General features: G+C 36.4%; 2 protein-coding genes across 3 annotated transcripts in view; one reads left to right on the plus strand and one right to left on the minus strand.

The window, feature by feature from the left end:
• Nucleotides 1–758: 758 nt before the first annotated feature.
• LOC147558150 (uncharacterized) lies at nucleotides 759–3,472 on the plus strand. The gene is made up of 3 exons (XM_086659696.1): nucleotides 759–864; nucleotides 3,005–3,113; nucleotides 3,197–3,472. The coding sequence occupies exons 2-3, from the start codon at nucleotides 3,031–3,033 to the stop codon at nucleotides 3,333–3,335; spliced, it is 222 nt and encodes a 73-aa protein (XP_086515822.1). The 5' UTR covers nucleotides 759–864; nucleotides 3,005–3,030; the 3' UTR covers nucleotides 3,336–3,472.
• Nucleotides 3,473–3,825: 353 nt separating this feature from the next.
• The window catches only part of LOC147558151 (ARM repeat superfamily protein), a 28,197-nt gene continuing 10,086 nt past the window's right edge, over nucleotides 3,826–21,936 (minus strand). For both annotated transcript variants that reach the window (XM_086659694.1, XM_086659695.1), the window contains 34 exons: nucleotides 21,767–21,832; nucleotides 21,476–21,571; nucleotides 21,306–21,380; nucleotides 20,713–20,772; nucleotides 19,727–19,816; nucleotides 19,029–19,150; nucleotides 17,201–17,330; nucleotides 17,048–17,127; nucleotides 16,464–16,599; nucleotides 13,762–13,843; nucleotides 12,582–12,727; nucleotides 11,747–11,827; nucleotides 11,571–11,671; nucleotides 10,874–11,088; nucleotides 10,662–10,771; nucleotides 10,453–10,578; nucleotides 10,254–10,328; nucleotides 10,042–10,175; nucleotides 9,885–9,957; nucleotides 9,477–9,608; nucleotides 9,205–9,383; nucleotides 8,977–9,099; nucleotides 8,814–8,874; nucleotides 8,634–8,729; nucleotides 7,614–7,714; nucleotides 7,330–7,435; nucleotides 6,989–7,102; nucleotides 6,782–6,856; nucleotides 5,441–5,539; nucleotides 5,231–5,302; nucleotides 5,045–5,130; nucleotides 4,856–4,949; nucleotides 4,293–4,400; nucleotides 3,826–4,204 (listed from right to left, as the gene is read on the minus strand). In XM_086659694.1, coding sequence (XP_086515820.1) covers nucleotides 4,049–4,204; nucleotides 4,293–4,400; nucleotides 4,856–4,949; nucleotides 5,045–5,130; nucleotides 5,231–5,302; nucleotides 5,441–5,539; nucleotides 6,782–6,856; nucleotides 6,989–7,102; nucleotides 7,330–7,435; nucleotides 7,614–7,714; nucleotides 8,634–8,729; nucleotides 8,814–8,874; nucleotides 8,977–9,099; nucleotides 9,205–9,383; nucleotides 9,477–9,608; nucleotides 9,885–9,957; nucleotides 10,042–10,175; nucleotides 10,254–10,328; nucleotides 10,453–10,578; nucleotides 10,662–10,771; nucleotides 10,874–11,088; nucleotides 11,571–11,671; nucleotides 11,747–11,827; nucleotides 12,582–12,727; nucleotides 13,762–13,843; nucleotides 16,464–16,599; nucleotides 17,048–17,127; nucleotides 17,201–17,330; nucleotides 19,029–19,150; nucleotides 19,727–19,816; nucleotides 20,713–20,772; nucleotides 21,306–21,380; nucleotides 21,476–21,571; nucleotides 21,767–21,832 — 3,600 coding nt within the window. In that variant the 3' untranslated portion in view covers nucleotides 3,826–4,048. The remainder of the gene's footprint in view (nucleotides 4,205–4,292; nucleotides 4,401–4,855; nucleotides 4,950–5,044; nucleotides 5,131–5,230; nucleotides 5,303–5,440; nucleotides 5,540–6,781; nucleotides 6,857–6,988; nucleotides 7,103–7,329; nucleotides 7,436–7,613; nucleotides 7,715–8,633; nucleotides 8,730–8,813; nucleotides 8,875–8,976; nucleotides 9,100–9,204; nucleotides 9,384–9,476; nucleotides 9,609–9,884; nucleotides 9,958–10,041; nucleotides 10,176–10,253; nucleotides 10,329–10,452; nucleotides 10,579–10,661; nucleotides 10,772–10,873; nucleotides 11,089–11,570; nucleotides 11,672–11,746; nucleotides 11,828–12,581; nucleotides 12,728–13,761; nucleotides 13,844–16,463; nucleotides 16,600–17,047; nucleotides 17,128–17,200; nucleotides 17,331–19,028; nucleotides 19,151–19,726; nucleotides 19,817–20,712; nucleotides 20,773–21,305; nucleotides 21,381–21,475; nucleotides 21,572–21,766; nucleotides 21,833–21,936) is intronic.

Here is a 21,936-nt window from a genome sequence, read left to right on the forward strand (position 1 = left end):
AATGCGTGTTATGGTGTACATGTTATTTTGTTGTATATAATATACTTTTTATTGTATACATAATGCTACTTTTTTTTTTTTTTTGTTAAAGATGCTACTTCATTGTCCGTCCAACAGTATTCATTTAGCACATTTTATATAATCTTTTTTTGTTGAAAGACATTTTACATAATCTAGTTTTTCTTTTTCTTTTGTTGTAAATTATATATAATCTAGTCTTTTTTGTTGCAATTATATGTAATCTAGTTGTTATCTACAAAAATGTGATTGACATCTTTTACTTCTTATTTTGTCACAAATATGTCCACTGTGTCATAAGCCATTGTACAACGAAGTTGTTGAGTCGAACAAAAATACTGTTTTTTTTAATATTGACTATGGTCATTACAAAGGCAGTGATACATCGATACGATGTGATAAACACGATATTTACTGAAATATTTTTGGCCTAAAGTCTGACGAAATTAATAACCTAAAGTCTACATAAACTACTTTACTTTATACCCTAGTTCAATATTCTTAGACACTTGCATGTGATCGAACGTGCGACTTCCGCATTGCAGAATATATACACTTACTAATCGGGCTACCAGCTGTTGGGGAACAAAAAAAAAATTATACTCTTGTATGTACCTTTAGGCCTTGGAAATGAGACATTTTCCCATTTGCATTTGAAATTAACCCTCCAACCTAATTTTCTTTGTATTGATGACACATTTTGTCTAATAATCTTCAACAAAACAATCAGAGGACACATAATAGGTCTCAGTGTTCTTGCCTAGAAACCTGAAAGAGAAATTTTGAACTATACGTCGACCGTGGTAAGAGAATTTGGCTCCGCAACAGGAACTAGTCGAATATCAGGTGATGAACCGTTTTCTTCTTCTATCTAGGGTTTCACTAGTACTCGTGAAATTCTTTTCTTTGTTTTCAATGAAGCATTTTATACAATTTTTTTGATATTTCAATTTGTCGGAATCTTATTGTGTTACCTCCGATCTTGTAATTGTTTGTCAGATTGATGAAGTATTTGAGATACTAAAGTTAGGGTTTTTTTCTCGGGGAAATTCCGAGATTCATCTGATTTCCTTATTCGCTTAGTATTCTAACAATAAATTGGATAGCAAAATAGACTTAAAATCAACCAAAATCAGTCTCTCAGGCGAGTCCGACAAAAACAAACATTTTGTAATCTGATTCCAGTCAATTCAGACGTCGAGTTAGATTTCACATTTTGGTTTGAAAAAAGAACTACTGAAAATTATGTTTCATAATAGTTCATAGTAAGAGATACTTAGGATCATCGCTGACGCTAAGCTGCCAACAGTGAGACTGATAATGTGTATATGAACAACTCTTCTGCAATCTACCCATGTTAGCTATTGGTCAAGCTTGAGTTCTAAACCGGGGTTTGCATCATAGATTGGATTATACTAGATCTATGTGGTTGGTCTCGGCCGAGACAGCCGAGAATCTCGGGTCTCATCTCAGTCTCGGCCCTCTCCCGAGACGAGACTCGGCCGAGACCCCGAGTTAGGGTTTGGCCGAGATTCTCGGCGAAACTCGACCGAGACAATCCGAGACCGAGACAGTAATTTCTAAATATTTGGAACTTTTTGGAAAAACTCTTAGGCCTAATTGTGTACTACTATTTATTATCTTCTTAAATCTTAACTACTTATTGTATTCCCAATGGATCTAATATAAATAGCAGTAATACTATATAGAATTCTTAGGTTTTATGCCTCATAGAAACTCTGAAAATTCTTTCGAAACTTTCAAAATTTTAGTAGATTAGGATTTATTTATACAATTATTAGGTTAGAATAAGTAGTAAAAACTAGAATTAAGAACTAATAAAGAAGTAAAGAACACAAGGACCTAATTTTAGTAGATTAGGATTTATTTTATGCCTAAGTAGTGCCTTAGTAGTAGGCCATTAGCTAATAGCTACACTTGCTGTCTCGGCCGAGAATCTCGGTCCGTCTCGGCCTCGTCTCGGTCTTCGGCCGGACCGAGACCAACTACATAGTACCAGATCAAATTTTTTTTCAAGTTACGGGCTCGAAAGATGCGTAAATTGGTAGGAAGATAATACTTGTTGAGAATGAGAGTTACGACTTTGTTTGTCTACCAGTTGTGACGTTATGTCGCTTTGTAGTATTCCTTTTGTGTATCTGTCGTGATGTTATGCCGCGTAATAATATAACAAATAATATAATTATGAAAACGGGTCTGGATCAGGTAGGAAGAACCCCTTGAATAAAGTTGGAGACGAAAGTAGTATTATCTTACCTAGGAAAGCCTTGAGAAATCGGTGTTTCATTAATAGTTCTTTTGGTGTTAAGAAATGTGGAAGGTTTTGTAATACTCTACTTGATCCTTAACTTACTTATTATCTGTTTGTACACTGTTGCTAATATAGTTCCTTCCCTGTTAATATTATACACTTTTCGAAAAAATGGATAAAGGATTAACTAAGACTCCAAATTGAAGACCTATTAGAACAGCAGCGTTGTTCCTGACCATATGCAATCATCTTCCTTTACGATTTAGATAGACCATATACACAAGAAGAGGAACTTATGACGGAACGTTTGTCGGTCACAAGTTCCACCATGAATAGGATGTCAGCTTTTGTTAGAGGGGGAGTAGTTAAGTATGATAATAGGAAGCTCATTTTTGTTAAGCGAAATCAACCTCTATAACGGGAGACATAGTTTTCCTAAAATCATATAAGTGGATTCGAATAACGCATTAACGACATCACTTTCTAAAACACTTCGGGGCACGTCTTTCCCTCAGGGTGCAGGTTTATGCCCCTCTTCAATCCCTTTTTAACAGGTTATATGTCATTGTCTGATTCTATAGGGCAGGGTATACGCCTACACCCTTGAATCGTACAAAACAGGGCATATGCAGTTATTGTAATCCAATTTCACAGCTTTATTTCTTAGAGAAAAGGTTCAGGATTCAGTTAACGTTCTGTCATTATGGGTTTCAGTATTTGTTGACAAGGTTGCAATTTCGATGCCTCTTTCGCGTAATGCTGTGCTAGCCACAGGTTTAGTAGCCTTTGCAGCTGCTGGATTGGCATTTCCTTTCTACATGGCGTATGTCGACATCTTCCTTTCAGTTCCATGCTAGCTATTCTTCTTTTTTTTAGTATCTCATTCTCAATGTTGTTATTACGCAGGACCTCGAAGGGAAAGCCTGTGATTGACTCATCAAAACCACTACCACCTCAAGCAACTTTCCGAGGACCTTACGTGAACACAGGTTCACACGATGTTGGACCCGACGACAGGACTTATCCCAAGGCATACAAGACATAATTTGTGTTTTGCACTTCCTAGCAATATACATATGTATGAAGACGTCATTAATATAATAATGTAGCTTCTTAGTTTGGATTATGTTTGCATTGAAAAAGTAATAGAAGAAAATGGACTATTGCAGTTCCAAGATTTCATTCTGGACTAGATTATATCTAACAAAAACAGATCATTCTTTTTCGGAGATTAATCAAGTTGTCCATCTTTTACACACTAATGTATTAGGTGGAAGTATATCGTGAAGGTCACACAGGTATATTATTTTGTATATTTGTATTCTTACCAAAAGAGGTCACTTCTTCGCCCAAAATTCACCTTCCCACCTACTAGCTCACTAATTCCTCTTTCGGGATTTCACGGGTGAGCTAAATATCCCGATTCGTAAGAATATATCATTTCTCAAATGGTTTGCTACAGCCTATAAGTTTCTCTTACACCTACTTTCTCTATAATTGAGGGGTCCTTTGGCCTGGCCAAATTTCAAAATATATTTGCAATTCAGAAACAAACTCTATTTATTGCCAAAAACTTATTGTTTTGAGTTGTGACTGCACTTTACAGATCAAAGCAGTCATGGTAAACTTCTACAAATAAATTACATTCATAAGCAGCTATACAAAGGTCACAACTAGAATCAAAAGGGTCTAGAAAATATCAACATCTTTTTCCATTCACATCACCATTTACTTCCCCGTCTTGCTGTGTATTACAAGTCACACCAATTCATGGCTCCTCCTTGAATCAAGCCGAGATACTCTCCATGAGAGAGAGTTCGTAGATTTCAGTAACAAACCTAGAGCTAAAGAGCACGTTGCTCGAACAACTGCATCAGGTGATCGACTCAATTTCGCTACCAACAACCCAAAAACCTGAAGCGAGAAACACATTTAGTTTATCTATTTGTTCTAGTATGTACGAAATTTAGTTCATTGTTAGTGACTTGACATTACTACTAACCTGTGCATAGTAAGGAACCAAGATTCGTTGATCGTCTGAGTGGGACATCATGCTACTAGAGAAGTAAATGGCATTTGCTTGGATCATTGGCCATGGAGCATCAATTGCCTGTGCATCAAGAGCAAATGACCAACTCAAGTTCTATTATTGTTATTTGGTCATGGTTACAGTATCCCACAGATTTTCGAGCTAATCCCGCATTAGTTAAAGAAAGGTCGGTGGTCAGTTTATAAGTACGGGGAGACCTTCACGTCTGAGCAGCTCCTGCCTTAGAGGTATCAGAGTCCACAATGTAACAAGTTCAAGTTCAATAGTCTATTGACGTTAAAACAATGCTTGACGGGAGATTGTTAAGATAATACCACATCTGTTGTAAAAGGGGCAGGTGCTCAGCTCATAAGTGGGGTGAGAAAGGCCAAGACCACCCAATGTTGGTGCTTATGCAAGTCAATAATGTGCGCCAAGGAAACTAATGCGAAAGGCTAGAGAGCATAACACCATATCCATATATTGGCTTGTCCTATAATATGCTCTAAATAGGTATTCTCACCAAATACACGTACCTGAACTACAGATGCCATGTAAGTGCCAGCTCTGGAGTAAAAGCTTTGGCAAAGTTGTCTTGTAAGATCCCTTATGAAGTCCTCATAATCACTCCTGATTAAGATGACATTGAAAAAAATAAGAAGTGATGCCAATACAAGACTAGGTTTCAGATCCTTGAGTTTGTGGTTCGAATGATTCATACATACCGGTGGTCCGAATTAAAAGAATGCATGTTGAAGAGGGCTGTCATACCATCCATGTCTATTAAGGGTGCAATTTGTCTGAGGGTTTGCTATTGAAACAACAAATGATAGTTTTTAAGGCATATCCAGTAAAAAAATGTTCATGCAGACAAAGAAATTAATCCCAAGATTTATGAGAAGACCATTTACCCGACAAGCTTGTCGAACAGTAAGTTCATCGTCATGAACATGCAGAATCAAGCGAGGAAGGGTTGCATGAACCTGATCATAATAGCTTTCAGTTTGCAGTGGACTAGAGGAGTAGGATGATACAAACAAAATTATCTGAACTTCTAGATAGATAGGTGATCATAGTAGCTTTCAGTTTGCAATGGTAAGATACTGATCAACATGACATACCTGCTCAATGAACGCTTCACGCTGGTTGCCAGCTCCATAGCTACATAACATTCCAAAAGCTGCAAAGGCATTGGTTCGCATGTTTGAGTCCATGGATACCTGTTCTCAGACAGATTTAACATCAAGAACATGCCAATGATCGCATGGTTTAGAACACAACAATCTTTAGAACATTTACTTTTACGTTGTCTGTGAAAATCCGCACAAAGTAGTTCACCCAAAAGTTACGGAAACAAATACATTTCGAGGAAATCAGATAGGCCTAAAGGCAGACGATGATGTGCAGTTCTCCATTTTGGGTGAACGTACTGAAGTACAAGAACACCCAAATGAGATACTTGATCCAAAATATTATACTGAATAGGCTGTAAAAACATTTTGCCTCCCACTACGACATGGTTTGATTGTGTCACGGTCTCCTAACTCTCTAGTGTCAAACTTTCAATGCTTAAGGAAATAGGAAAAACTTGCATACAATTAATAACAGCAATAGAATTCTTGGTCAAGAAAGCATGCAAATATGTAAAAACAACGGTCCACGGGTTTTAGGCCCAAAATAAAATTCAAAAAGGGGATTAAGGTCCACTCTTCCCAGAAAATAGGATTTTAGTCCTTTTCCCTTTTGGAAGAAACATTGTTGATACATAATGTATTATGTATGACACATACAAAAAAAAAAAGAAATAAAGTATGAAACTTTAACAATAAATAACACGTTATTTATGAAACAAAACAAGGATCAATAAACAGAAAATCACTGTAACTTTGACATCTAGACATACTTTAACTATACTGAATGTGTTTTGTTGTAGAAACATACGTAATTGATACTAAATAACGTGTATATTGCGAAACAGATAGTAAGTTTGAAATCAATTGAAAAAATCTGAGAAAAAAAAGAAAGAGACTTTTGGGGATTGGTTTTCAAAAGTGGATTTTTTCTTATATAAAAGGTTATAATGGGTATTATGATTAAATAGAAATGATAGAGATCTGTTTTTTCTATAGAGATGGGTCAATTTGGACTAAATATCCGTTATAATTATTATTTTGGCTTAAAATCCTATATTGATATTAGGGTGGACTAAATGTGTGTTTAAGTGTAGATTTTTGGACTAGGAGCCCAAAAATTATAAAAACAACAGTTGAGTTAAAAATCCAAACGCCAACTGATGATACTTTGTAATAGTGTTGGAAACCGAAAATGCTAACTGAAAAACTTTCTAGAACATTAGTCATCCTAACTGCATCAGATCATATATACATTGGCATCAAACAGAGACAAGTAATGCAAATGCTGACTCAATCGGCGGCTTTCAGAGAAAGCAAGTTAATACTTACTTGAAGATTACGTAACCGTACGGATAAGTTGAGCAAAACACGATCCACGGCTTCCTTAGGTGACGACTCAAGCACCTGAGATTTTTCAGGTGAAGTAATGAAATGAATATGGTTTAAGTCAAATAGCACATGCCACACAGGCACTAAAAGACTAGCCAGCTAATATAGTAAATGAACTAGAATAGAAGTCAAAGTGGAGTGTCTTACTTTCAGCAGGCATAACACTGCAGTCAGTTGAACAGATTCATCTGGATCCTCAAGTAGAGCTACTATTACACCAAAAACTTGAGTGATGTGTTGAAGCATATGAATTGAAGGTATCTGCATATTCAACGACACAAACGAGAAATCGAGACATTAGAAAACTAGAAAGAGTTGAAATTACATGGTCAAGGAAATGTGTATAAGCAGAGGATCTACATGGAAAAAGAAACAAAGATGGTGGTTTAAACTTGTTTAAGGCTTACTCTATTTAGACACTGACAAATTAAATTACGAACAATTCCAAGATTCATTCCTTATGAAGAGGTAAAGGTGGAAAGACAGACCTGCACCAGGCCTCTTAGACACAAACGTCTAACAGATGGTGACTCATCCGAAACATGTTGACACAATGCTACAACCATCTGTTCCAGAAGCGAACTAACACCATCACTGCAACATTAAATCATCGGCAAATAAGAATTTGGAAGCTGAGTAGTGCAAGACCTAAATTAGTAACACACCAAAAACTAAATGAACGACTCACTTGAAGATTTACAACACACAAAATGGTTGTAATTACGGCTAAATACTTATTGAGCTAAGAGAGGTTAAGATGACAGAAGCATACCTAAATCGCACAAATTCCGACAATGCTGCAGCGGCAGCTTCCCTTTGAAACTTCTGGTGTAGGTTCAGAGCTTTACTAAGAAGTACACATATAGTTGGAACCTGGATAAGGATCACAAAAGAAAGAAAAGTTTCAGACAAGTGAATGGCCACAGTTTAGTCTTACTCAAGGAAACCAAATAAAGTAATTGTTAGAAGCTTATAATTTATTATCTTTGCCAGAATTGCTTACATTTGTACTTGCAAATAACCACCATTTCGACTCCACAGAATATACCATGTATATTTAACTTCCAAAATTATACGCTTTTTACTATTTTAGGCAGCAGAGGACACTTCTATACAAAGGTAAATCAGGATATGACAAAAGAACATCAGTTTGGGTGGGTATAGACAACAAGAGAGCTTCAACTTTCATGTCTTTATGTCCAACTGGGATTCATCCTGTTGTAGGAAGTGCATGCATTGGTCCAATGAGGGGTTGGTGATACCAGGAGCTAGTCCTCTTTTTCTTCCTTAAGGACTTAAACTCTTAACTATATTCATACTTTTCCTCTGCAAGTTTCTTAGCAAAAGTGTGCCCTTTCACAATAAAGGAAACATCATTTTAGGTAGCATGTCATGCTACTGAGAACGGACTCAAATTCATGGATATTTAGTATTCCCGAAGAGAAAAGCATATGCAGTTGATAAAAGTCTTGCTGCTTTTATTATGTAAATTTTTATACCTTATTTAGTTTATTTCACAATAAAGGAAACATCATTTTAGGTAGCATGTCATGCTACTGAGAACGGACTCAAATTCATGGATATTTAGTATTCCCGAAGAGAAAAGCATATGCAGTTGATAAAAGTCTTGCTGCTTTTATTATGTAAATTTTTATACCTTATTTAGTTTATTTTATATCTTTAGGTTTAGTTAATGAGGTTGGCATGGACAAATAGAAACTAATATTCGACAAGAACAGCATCGCAAGTGATCTTTAGTCAATCGGGAAACACGTGAAATTTAGTAATTTACCTCTTTTGGTCTCTTTATCGATATACAACCAGCCAGATCTCCAATTAGACTGATCCACTTCTCATTTTTATTATGTTCACCATCTCTAGCCAAAATCTACAAAGACACTTGGCTCATCATGAAAAAGTTATGAACTGAAATCTACATCACAACATAACTAGATACGGCAGAGAAATGTACCTTTCCCATCTCAAGATCTCCAACACATTCACAAAAAGCCTGGAATGCAATTAACAGAGCCCTAAAACAAATTTGAGATGAATAAATTAGAAGCTTCTATAGTTTGACACAGAAAATGGTAACTGTACTTGTCCGTAATAGTAAGTTTACATAAGTAAGTTACCTCAGAGGTTCAGGCTGACCAGTTCCAACTAGACCATGACAACTTCCTAATTGAAGTGTCAGTGCAGAAAGAACTACTGCATAATTTTGTTCAACAGCTTTCTTCCCAACCTTGCCACCACCTCTGTAATTCAAACAAAAGACAAGATTGTCCTGAACAGTACTTGATAATGTGACATTGACAAAAATATCAAAGTTTTAATATGGCAATTGTTAGTTCAAATGAGACCTGAACAAGGCAGTGAGAGCAAGAATAGCTGCTTGGAGAACGTTTTCATCCACAGAAGATTCAGAAGAATTAAAGCTCTCAACTCCATCTGAATCACCTTTGAGAAATGGTATCTGGTTAAGGACCGATACCAAATGCTCTAGGAATGAAACTGATAGAACGGCATGCTGAGAAAATGCCTTGATAAAGTAACACAAAAAAAGAATAAAGATTTTGATGTGGAAAATCATATAACAGTATATTTGATTAAAAATCAAGAATATTAGGCATACATAGAATACATCCTGCATTGGCCAGCCACCCCTTAATCTGGATATATCCTTCGTGAGTATGTCCTTTCCAGCTGCAGCCAGTACTTCATTGAAGACAATTTTCGAACTGGTGTTTTCAGCTAGACACGATATCTTTGTACAGTGAAGGAAATTCATGATAAAGATAGAGGAGATTATGTACAGCATTTATAATAAAAATAAGACCTTCAGAATTTTCAGCAAAAGACAGCTATATCCTCTGTCAACTGTGTTGCCCACAAAGTCATCAATGTGGTCGGGCTTAATATGACGCTTCTCGCAGAATCATCCTCACAGATGATAGCTTCTTGAATAAACACAAACTTTTTCAGACACAAGGCCACTACTGTATTTCCAATTAAATAGTTATATTTTCACATTAAAGGATACAGCACCAAGAATCTCCTGACGTAAATGTTTCTCGGCTACAAGCACTGTCGCTGATAACAAAGATTGGGTTGTCCTGAGGAAAGAAATACCATTGCTATGAAATCCTTGCAGGAGTACTTTGGCAACTAAAATCATATGTTTTCATTATTAATCAGACCTTGAAACATCAGTTTCATTTAACTCACTCCCCCTCTTTGTAACGAACTCCATAACTGCTTGAATAGCGCCTTCTGCTGATTGCTTAATTTTGTCACATACAGACGAAGTGCAACCAAGTAATGTGGCAACCAGCTGCTCAAAACTCAAACAATATACAATGAGTATAAATGGAGCATAAGATTCAGTCTGGGGTGAAGTAAGATGGCTTACCTCGTCCCTTGACAGTAGAATACAAACAGAGGAAACAACCCTGTTGAAAACCTCGGATTGATCAATAGACGCATCCTGATGAAAGAAACCCAAAATGAAGAGAAATTTAACCGTATCATATTAGCTACTAGCGTACTTCAAATAACATTTTGATAAGACAAGCATAGAGAAAAAAGAGCATAGGGAATTGGTGGCTCACACTTCTCAAAATGGCAATGACATCTTCAAGGGAAGACAATGCGCTGTATGAAATTTCTATCTCTCCAACAGTCGACCCTACTGTCCTCGGAAGTGAAAGAGCCACGGTGAAGAACAGATCAAGAATCTATAAAAATCCAAAAAGACAGAAATCATTTCATGAAACCCGTGTGTATTTCAAATATGCCAACTTGCCATTAAATTACAAACCTGGGCTGAAATCTTTCTAACTTCAGAACTGGTATCTGCACAACGTGGAAGATAAACTATAACCCTTTCCCCTATGCATAAGGAGGTTCGACTTGGTAATACAAATACAGCTGGAACCAAAGAAAGTTAGATGTTAACCAACATGAGAGGACAAAAGAATTATACGATGAAGATGTAAAAAGTTGATTCAATTATCCGAAGAACAAAATTACATGGTAGATTAGAGAAATTTCTGTGCAGCATTCGATCCATTTGATTATTGTGTATGCCACTTCCACTAGAACAAAGTGTTCGAAATTTGAGAAGCAGCTCATAGACTGCGAGACAACCTCTTTTCCTTTGATGCTCGACAGAAGAGGAAACAAATTTATCAAGTTGTCTGAGAATATGCAATAGCTGCTCTGCTCGACTTCTACCATCTTCTCCACTAATTAACAGATATTCTAGTTAAGCGACGAATACAAAAAAATTACATATATAGGCTTGCAGCTAGAGTGTAGACCAAAATATCTAAGAAGCCAAGTAGTTGGATACCGACATTCTTTTTAATATCAGTCAGGTGCTAAATATCGGTACTTCGGTACATTGGTGAGGAGGGGATAAACAAGTAACTGGTGTTGAAATAAGTTACTACTACTGATTATAACAGAGCGAATAGGGTAAATGAGTTGTCGTACTTCTGATAGAGAGACAATAATGTACAACCATGTGTCAACATTAAAACCATGGATATATTACATACGAATTAGCTTTTCTTTTTTGAATTAATAGAAAAAGGGGAAAGAATATACAGGAACTCTCCCAACCTACTCAGAAAATAAGATCAGGAGAGATAAAAAAAAAAAGAAAAAAGAAAAATTACAATGAACAAAAGAGGGCCACATATGGATTTGTTATAACAAATACTACCTTGTAAGCAGAATTGCACACAATAGGGTAATGAGGTTGTTTATAAGAGGATCCACAATGTCCGATGGATCATTTGGTAAAGCAAAGAAACCTAAGGTGGCCTGCCAAGATAACCATATATAATCCATCAGTAGACATAACAAATTTCTAAAACCAAGTAATACAGAAATACGTACCTTCATAACATGATTTCTTGTATCCACCGAAAGCTTCGGCTCCACAGAGACCAAAGTAGTACAAGCACTTAACGCCAATGTCTGCATCAACGTTCATAATAAGTACAAAAGCAAACTTCCCCCTTGCGAACACAGACTAAAATATGTATGTTAGGCTTAATGACTAATCCCAATATGGCAGTAGATATTTAATTATTTTAAATTCCCAGGTTTGCATTCTATTAGCTTTTCTCTATTTTGATTGAAGAATTTCCTGTTTGGTGGAATATAGTAAGGAAAAGAAAGTTTGGTATCAAATATAAGATGATATGGCCTTACCAGCAAAAAGTTGCAAATCACTTTTCCGTATAAAATTTAAATAATAAACGATATATAATTGGCTTACTGATGTGCGTATCCTACACATGGTGGTTTATAGACTGTTTAATTTTATTTTATTTTGTTAAAACAGTTATAACTTTCCGTTTTTTGTTTTAGTAAGTTGCTTTTTCATTTTTTATTGTTCTCTTAACAGTTGACAAACACAAAGCCATTTAACTTTATTAACAGGTTCTTGATTAATTAAAAAAAATTGGCATGTAAATTTGCAGTTGGCAATATGGTGTGCTAATGAACTCAGTTTGAGGTGCATTTTATGCCTAAATCTGAACATGGTTGAGTGAAACACGGATTCAATGGTTATTTTTTGTGGAAAACCTAACGGGTGTTTTACGTGAAATATCGGTGCATTTAATTTTGCTGATGAAAGACTTGCATCCAAACAAACCTCAAAGAAACTAACAAGTGCCAACAAATGGTCTAAAAGAATTATTCAAGGTCATAGTCACAGACAGACCTGAGTGTGAAGGAGTTCAAGACTAGAACTAGCAACTCCGTCATTATCATCTCGCCCCATCAAAGTCAATATATAATCCAGCATGAGGTCTCTTCTTTTCAAAGGGAATGATGCACCGCCTTCAGCAGCACTAATGACAGCACGGCCTGTGATGATACAATCTTCTCATTTATATAAAAGTGAAAGATTTGCAGAAAGGTTTCTCAATCACTCAAGGTTAACTATACATAAAATACAAGATCCTAACACGGAATTAACAACAAAAGCAACATCAATTGATTCAAAAACGTATAATTCGGAATTGATAGAGTGTAACAGTGAAGTGATGTGCTTTCTTTATAATAAGATACAAGAATTGGTAGCTGATAGTCTACTACATGACCATACCCAGTATATTACTTGGTAGGCTACACCGGCTCCCTTCTTAAGCTCACGGTCCTTTGAGATGGAAAACCTCAATCAAACATCTCAAGGTTTTCTCTAAGTTCAAAATTCGCTGTCTGAGGGCTTTACTGGGACTAGCTAGTAAGAGGCCTAAACCCGAAAATGATATTAGAAATCAATCACGTTCTAAGAAATTATTCCTTTCGCATGTCTCTAGAAGTATCTCTATAGAGAGGAGTCCATGGGTGTATACCCACCCCTTTTTGGATCCTAGAGATCGTAAAATACATTTTTAGCCTGCAAACAGACATGACTTATAAATTAAGTGGATTCAAACACTTCTAATACAAGAAAAAGAGATCTCTTCTTTTTCTGAATCAGGTAAATGCAGAGACTAAATACCACTGGCAAGTAAATAAGTTAATGGATATCTGTGGAAATCATTTAAGCTGGGTTCAGGAGGAAATTCTCATCTAGAGATTTGATCATCTCAATAATACAAGTGGTCAGAAAAAGACAACCACCACAAAGACATACCACAGATTTTTGTCCCGACTCTCATGACTTGAGTTCAAAACTAAAACCATCACAAGCAACTAGTTCTAAGATTAGTCCTGAAAAGCATCAAGAGATCTTATAGCTATCACCATAGCTCATGCATTCAGCATTTCATATTATGGCTGACTAGTTCACTCGATAAGGAGGGAAAAGAAGGATTTAACAAATTGTATAGCTGTACTTCCCGTAAAGAAAGATTAAATTACAGAAAATCGGAAAATAACATGAGCTCACTGACCTAGTAAATCAATCGCAGTGATAACAGCTTGTTTTGCTGTTGGGTGGCGTACATTGAGAAGCCTCGACAACATGTTGGTCCCCTGAAAGCAAAAGACGTGAGTACATAAACTACTCCACGTACAAAAATATGCATGGGATCAATCACATAGTAAAATCACCAACAGGTACATACATCCAAGTTATATAACAAAGTTCAAAACCAAGATATTAGAGGAATTAAACACCTACAAACTGAATTTTCTCTCAGACACAAGTTTGATTTTTTATGAGAAACACGGTGCTTTACCATCACAAAATAAATATGAAATCTTTTATCTGGAGACTTAAGAGACGCTACATACACCCAGATGAGAGGAAACGGGAATCAGTTTTATATAAAACATCATTTGTCTATGACACGTCATTGTGTCATGTAAATAAGGTGGTAGGGATTTTGCTAGTTTGGTCTGGGGATTGTTCAAGAAGGCGATGGCTATTTGAGCCAAAATAATATTCAAAATAAGTAAAAAAGCAACAAAAAAGATTTTATTCATGTCAAAATATTTTCAAAGACTAAAGTACACTTTTAGGAAACTAATTCTTTTGTTCTCTTTTAAATTTAAATCTTTATAACTTTATATGTCAGATTTTGATAAAATTAATATATTTAGAAAGGATTTTCATAATCTTTCTAAAAGCTCATTTTTCTGCTAACTCGGTCTGCGAATTTTGGAAACTCGGTCTGCGAATCTTGCAAACTCGGTCTGCGGATCTTGCAAACGCGGTTTGCATATCTTGCAAACTCAAACTTGAAAGATTCAGATAGATAGATAGAGAGAGGCGATCTGAAATCTAAAGAGAGAGGCAATTAGAAATCAGCGAGCTGGATTAGAAATACCTTGATTACTTTTATCCGTTTCCTGAATCCTTTTCCAGGGTTTTGGTTTTGCCCTATTAAAGCTTCGTACCGAACTACATTTCTAGAGTGCCATCTCTCTCTCTAAAACAAAGCATGTGTGATCTTATTTTAACCTTTGAAACCAAATCGATCAAGCAACCCAACAAGTATCAATGTTGTTGGATTCTTTCATTTATGAAATCACTCCGTCTGATTTCATTAATACTGAACTGAACTCTTATCATTTGTTTCTATTATCAGGACCCAGATCCTCGTTTTCTGAATCGAATTATTAGGTTTTTATTAATCAGTGATGATTTTTATCACTTAATTGCCGCTTTCGCCTGATTAAATTCGTGAAGCTGATTGAGTTTCACGGAAAGTTTCTCCATCTTCTCTATTTTAAACTCGCCGAGATTTTCACTCGAAAGGTTAAGAATTAGTCGACGAGATCTCGATTCCCATAAACATCAGCGAATCAAACCCTAACAAAATTGAGTATTCGATTCCCATAGACACCAGAAACCAAACCCCAAGAAAACCGAGACTCTGTTCACGGTTAGTTTTTCGTGGGGTTTTTTGGCTTTACCCACGGAACACTAATTGATAATTGACTTTACGCCCTTCACTAATTGGTAATTAACTTTCCCATGTTCAATTTACTAATTTTTGTCACAACCTTTAAGGTCATTTTTGGCCTATGGGAATAGAATCGTAGATTAAACAATGTACAGACAAAATCAATCTTTACTAATCCTATTGACCAAGTTAAGTGATAAAGTAAGGTATAACAACTACTAGGAATCGCTTTGAAGGATGATAGTTTCTAGTAATCACATTTCTTTCCCACACGCCAAACACGACCTTAGTGTTTTTAACAGATAGTATATCTAAGGGGGTAGGCTCAAATACCAAGTGGAGTTAAGGGGGGCAAGGTCAGAAAATCCTTTTTTGGTGAAATCTAGTTCGATCTCTTTGACGGAAAACTGAAGGTAGAAAAATTTGGGAAAGAGAAGGGAGAGTGGTGGAATTGGTGATTTGGGGAGGAATGAGTTTTTTTTTTGTGAGAAGGTAGGAATGAGTTTTATTAGCTAAAGGGTATTTTTGGATAAAATAATATACAAAATGACCTGAAAAACAATTGCAGATAATATTTCAAACTAAAGATACAGTTTCACATAATAGTATGACACTTTTTCACTAGATGAAAAAGTCCATAAGTAATATCGACTCTAATGCTATTAGTTCAATTCAAGAAGCTTCTTTTCTGCCAGATAACAGATAACATCTGCAGGGAGCTTCCTATAGGTTTCTACTTTTAATCTTCTCTATAAGGTATGTAATAGACACAACTCCAAAATACCTAGAAACTGAGACTAACCTTGATTCTGAAGATTAAAGATTACTTGTTCGTAGGCCGTGCATCAAACACCTTACTTTGAAGACTATCCCAGAGGATTAACATAGTTTTAGCTTTCAGGTTAATTATTCTACATTAAAGACGTAACTATTTTAGCATACTTGGTGAATCCATATATGTTTCAAGTTCCTCCTCTAAGTCAAAAAGAAAAATCCTTCTATTTAGTGATGTGAGATATTCACCATGTAAATCTCATATAATATCAATAATATGTCAAATAAGTAACCTACTTTATCCTTTTCTTCATGGCCATCAGTATTCTTTTGTGGCTTCTATCGGTAACTAAATCTTCAATTTATTCAAAAGGATATCGAGGATCAGGTGGCAGAATTAAATCATAAGAATGAACATATAGATAGGATTGATAACAAGTTGATAAGTTACGAAGAATATATTATCATACCACAAGTGCGTCAATTCTGGCTTCTATAATCGTTGATGGAGCATATCTGGCAGCATATCCATACATTAAAGCTAAAGCAGCATGTATGTCATCAGAATCCTCTATTTTAACTCTATCAGAAAAGAAAGCAAGAAATCTGCAACAAATGGATGTTAGAGTGTCAGTAACATAAGCAATCAACTCTCTTTTTGGCCCAAAATAGGTGCCCCCAAATCAGTGGAAAGAAGAAACAGACTGTGTTCCATTTACTTGTTCGATTTTCCTTTTTCCCTTTTTCTTTTTTGCTTTTCTTCCGTTTTTCCTTTCATTGCTTTTGAAATTCTAAAAGCTTGTCAGGATTTAAAGCTCGTCGGTGCACAGTCTAGAAAAGCTAAAGTTTAGGACCTTAAAGGTTTTCATGTTGCTTCTGGTTCATTATTATTATTAGGGTTATGTTCAAAAGTTTGTAGCAGAATAGTTGTAATCAAAACAATAGAATTGGGTGATTCTTATTTAGAAATTTAGAAGAAAGTATTTCCCTCTCTTTAGTTTTATATTAAGAGTTAAAATCGTAACACATGCTAATTCCGATCTTCTTTACTAACCTTTGAAAAAAATTATGTCCAATGCTGTCAAGAATGTCTTTCAGCTTTTCCAAGACGGTATCCAAATGGGATGCTGCAACCTGAAAAAAAAAAAAAAATCAATCATAATAATGACAAGTGCTGCAAAAACATTCTGCAACTCCATCTACGTACCAACCCCATGCCTTTTGCTAGACCAATCCGATTAGTTGGAACTGCAATGTTGGCTTGTTTGTACATCCAATCAATCTTCTCACAAACATAAGCCCTGTCGTCAACTTTCTTAAGAAGCATTCCAAGACATCTGTGCCGAAAAAGTGGAGAGGCAGGTTAACAAATGCCAACCATCAGTTTTTTTTTTTTGAAAGTTAGAATGAATATATTAAAGAGAGAAAACTATGTACAAGGAGGTAGGAAACTTAGGATAATGTCTCACATCATCCATGTATCCCACTGAATAACAACATCTAGATAAGATACATTCTTAAATTTGTCTATTCTCCTAATCCAAGCGAAGATTGTTCCTTAACGTCTTCAATATCAACTGAAGAGTTGAGGTTCTTTTCCTTAAAAATCTTATTGTTCCTGTCGTTCCATATGATTGCTGCTGGAACGAGTTGCCAAACCTCTCTTCTGTCCTTCCTTTTATAAAGTCCATCCCATTGGGTTACCATATGGTTAATGGAGTTGGGGGTGCACCATTGAGCTGCCATGGAGTTGAGGTTCTTTTCCTTAAAAATCTTATTGTTCCTGTCGTTCCATATGCTCCATATGATTGCTGCTGGAACGAGTTGCCAAACCTCTCTTCTGTCCTTCCTTTTATAAAGTCCATCCCATTGGGTTACCATATGGTTAATGGAGTTGGGGGTGCACCATTGAGCTGCCATGGACTTAGTGAAGAAGCTCCATAAGTTAGATGCCACCTTACAATGATGGACAGGTGCTCCATCGATTCTTCCTCTTGTTTACAAAGGATGCATCTGTTAGGGATCTGGAATCCTCTTCTTTTCAGGGCATCCACCGTGGGAACTTTGCGAACCAGAATTGCCCACATGAAGAAACCTACTCTAGGAGGTAGGGTTTTGAGCCAACCATCAGTAGACATGGATACTCTCTTATTTTATTAAAATTAAAGTAAGAAACAGATAAATAATTAAAACACTAAAAACTCTAGATAGACAATCAAGTGTAGTGTAGAGTTATGTTGTTAAAGGTGCCTGCCTAGGCGCCAGAAGTGCCTGACTCACAAGGGGGGCGCCTCCTTTGGAGACGATTCCCCTTGTTTTCCTGGTTGCCGCCTTTACACGCTTAGGCGAGCACCTTTATGCGCCTAAGGGAAGTGAGGGGCGGGCCCAAGGCGAAGAGGGTTGTCAACAACAAGCTTTTAACTTTTTAGGCTTTTAGCCGAACTCTCCAAGCCCAAATCGAGTTCTATTGAAATCAGTTTCTCTCTCTAGCCCTACAGCCCTAATCGACCTCTTCTTCCATTATTGACCGAGCTCTCTTCTTCTCCAAAGGTCTTTTACTTCTCCAAAATTCAACGTTCTTCTCACTGGCCCAACTCAAAGATAACTCTTCTTCTTCACTCGATTTCAGCAGGTTAGTCTAGCGTATCTTCTTCGCTGGTTTTCAGGTTAGAAATTTCGAATCTTCTTCTTCTTTTAATTTCTTCTTCACTCGTTTTTACTGATTTTTGTTGTTCTTCTTTATTTTATTCTTCTTCTTAACTTCATTAAGTTCTAGTGCAGCAACCATAGTTTGGTTCATAGACAGGTCTGTTGCCTCGGCTCGTCTCACGCCTCGAACAACATAGCTGTGGAGGATTCATAACTGAATCGCGGAAATCAAATCCAGCAACAAACCGACCGAATTTGTAAATCAAATGAAGAATTATAAGGAAAAAATAAAAGATAATAGAAAGAGAGGAAAAGACAGATAAAGAGCGAGAGAGAGGAAGGTGGTGGGGGTGGGGCTTCACATTTTCTTTAGGATAGCTGTTTACCTGTGAAGCACAGCCGAGTGCTCATCATCAGACGTGTAAAGTTCATATTGTTTGGCAAAAGTGTCTCCTAAAGAAATGACCCAGTCATTGTCCTCAATCACATCCAGAGATTCCGCAAGAAACTGTCAACCAGAGAACACAGATCAATGACTGTACAAAGGCTTACTAATAAATTCGAACAATTTTTCTCAATGGGAGGTGGATCTAGATTATGTATTTTCTAAGCACTTTCCTACCCTCTAGTGATTACAAAATACAAACACAAATCAAAATAAGTAAAGCTTAAGAAGATGGTATACTCCACCTACAAGGAGAAGTTTTCATCAACTACAACATTATGGTTCTGGAAGTACAATGGGTGCGTTTAAGTTCAAGTACTGGAGTGAGTAACCTCAAGTTCTGCTCAGATTAAGGTTAAATTTCCAGAACTCGATTATTTATCAACCCAGTTTCCATCCGACACATCACATCTTCAGGGGACCTCAAGCAAAAAGGAAGTAACCAGTAGAATAAAACCAGGGTTTAGGTTGGCTTTGTTCATCACTTCTGAAATTACTGTGTACAACTGTACAAGTACTAAAGCCTAGGGACATCGGCGGAAGGCTGATGCAGCCGAAAATGGGACTTCTTGGGGAGCTCTTTAGTGAAAATAAAAGGAGTCAGAAACATGAAATTGCTCAAAAGAGATGAAATCTTACATTTATGACCATGTCGTCCCAAGTCTCTTGGTACGAACGATCCTGCTTTAAATCTTCTGTGTCACTGACATAAGCCTTCATTTTGGGAATCTAGAGCTTACCAAAACAAGAGCTGAATAAGATTTTCCGAAACACTTCGACAGTACCTTGTAAATAATGAGAAGTAAAACACTGACAAACAGCACAGTTACACACTACAACCATATGTAATTAGCAAGAAATGCTGGAACAGGAACTTGAGAAGCAACGAAGAAATATCTAAAACGCTATAATAAGAGTCGTTATTTTTAGATAAAATATGCCTTTCCGGTACATCATTATCCACCACAAAAGAGATGGAACTTTTCTTTCAGTTCTTACAGATAGTAATTGATTGCTGTCACTGTAACACAATATCAGTGAACGTACTTTTTTGAAAGATTTGAATGAATATACTCAATCCAGGTCTAGGTTTGTCTTGTTTACAGGGATTGGTTTTTTAGGAAGAGACAATCACTACATTTTTGCCATAAGTAATACTACAATAAATATCGAATGGTAAATCTTTCTGTACAGTTGTATATCAAAAGCACAGCAGAGAAATTACCTAAGAACACACTGGCATCATTTAAAGTATGTTTGACTTTGGCCTATGGCCTCAGTTAAATTACGCACTATAACATAGATACTGTACAAACTCACTAAATCCAGTCCAGCTCCAACTTGTACTTGAGTTGAGAATTCAGTGACTATCTCTCTTTATTGTGCCATATCTAAAATTATAAATTCGTACTGTGGTGGAGATCCCCAGTTTCTAGTTGAAGTTATAGTAAACGCTTGTCGCTACTTAGCTGTCGTGAATATCAAGTTGGGGTATTAGCATGAGTTGTTACTTTATTCAAATAGCTTATTCATCATAGGGGAAGAGAGAAAAAGCATAACAATCTCCAACATTTCGACATATAATTCCTTACTAGTTACTACATGGATAATCTAGAGTTACTCACCTCATCTTGCCAAAAGAAATCAATATTCTTTGGAAAGAGCGGTGCCAAGTAACACAGCACCTGCAGGAAAAAAATTATAAATTAAGATGGTGGAGTTTTTCGAATAATTAATGATTCGAGTGCAAGCGAAACAAGTAGCACTTAGAACACTGAGAAGCTGGAGAAAAAGACGGCTGCTACCAGGCGACATTATTTACAGATATCCCCAAGGCATATCAAGAATTTCCATTTTCTTTTCTAATCTTTCACTTATCAGATAATTGTACCTTCTTGAAAAGCACAAGGGCAGACAACTGTGTTTTGTGGTATTTTTCATTATGAAAAAAAGGGGTACTCAGTCAGGTGAGCTAAAACAAGAAACAAACAAAAGACAAAACATATACTTCCTTGCCACATGCTGTAGTTAGAAACCAAAGCCATCAGACTTACATAACCTTCCTGCTCAATTCACTTCATAGTTCATACCCAGGTATGTTATTCACTGGCAATTAGGTAGTTGGGTTCATACTAACTTGTTAAAGTGTTGCGAAAGAAATAATGTATTTCTTATTTAAGCAAATTGACAGAGTTCAAAAGATAAAGAAGACAATAACCGTCAAAATTTGGGTTGCCTGCTGCTCTCTTGCCAGAGGATCGTGCAAAAGCACCATCAGACGAGCAAAAAGCTCCTGCATAATATTAAAGCACCAACTATTACAAACAATTTCGAACAATACGGAAAAGAAAAGAGGACACAAAGTAGCACGAGGACATGAGTTTTTACCACAGGCTTAGGAATATCGTCACGAGATCCACACTCATTAAGAAGGGAACCAGAATATGATCCATGCCTGCATAATTCCGATATGCATCTACAAACCTGTAAAAAACGTCATATTATTACTAAAGCTGCTCATACAGAAAAACGTCTATTGAATTATCCAGCGACCCAATTCTCAACAACCAAGACAAACTTACAACTTGGAAATTACGAACACAATAAGCGGATCCAAAATATAGAGGGTGACACTTCAGTCTTCAGGAAACTAAAAAAAGGACAAAGAGATACACCTACCGTAGCAATTGCACCAGTGTACTTCTGTGGAACAATCATCTTCAACAGAAAAGGCCAGAGGACATGCTGTATTGTTGGAATCCAAATAACAATCGAATTTGAGAATATAGCCAAGAGGCAGTCTGAAACGGTAATTCTGTATGTGAAAAGTTTATCAGAATAAAAATAAA

Source organism: Eschscholzia californica, unplaced genomic scaffold (genome assembly GCF_041429995.1).
Source record: "Eschscholzia californica isolate CP2 unplaced genomic scaffold, dmEscCali1.0.p SCAF_2, whole genome shotgun sequence".
NCBI lineage: Eukaryota > Viridiplantae > Streptophyta > Magnoliopsida > Ranunculales > Papaveraceae > Eschscholzia > Eschscholzia californica.

Bases quoted from the DNA above. Each gene is read 5' to 3' on its own strand.
- LOC147558150 (XM_086659696.1), top strand. From the start codon at position 3,031: ATGCCTCTTTCGCGTAATGCTGTGCTAGCCACAGGTTTAGTAGCCTTT. The intron at 3,114-3,196 runs GTATGTCGACAT...GTTATTACGCAG, and splicing joins GCATTTCCTTTCTACATGGC to GACCTCGAAGGGAAAGCCTG.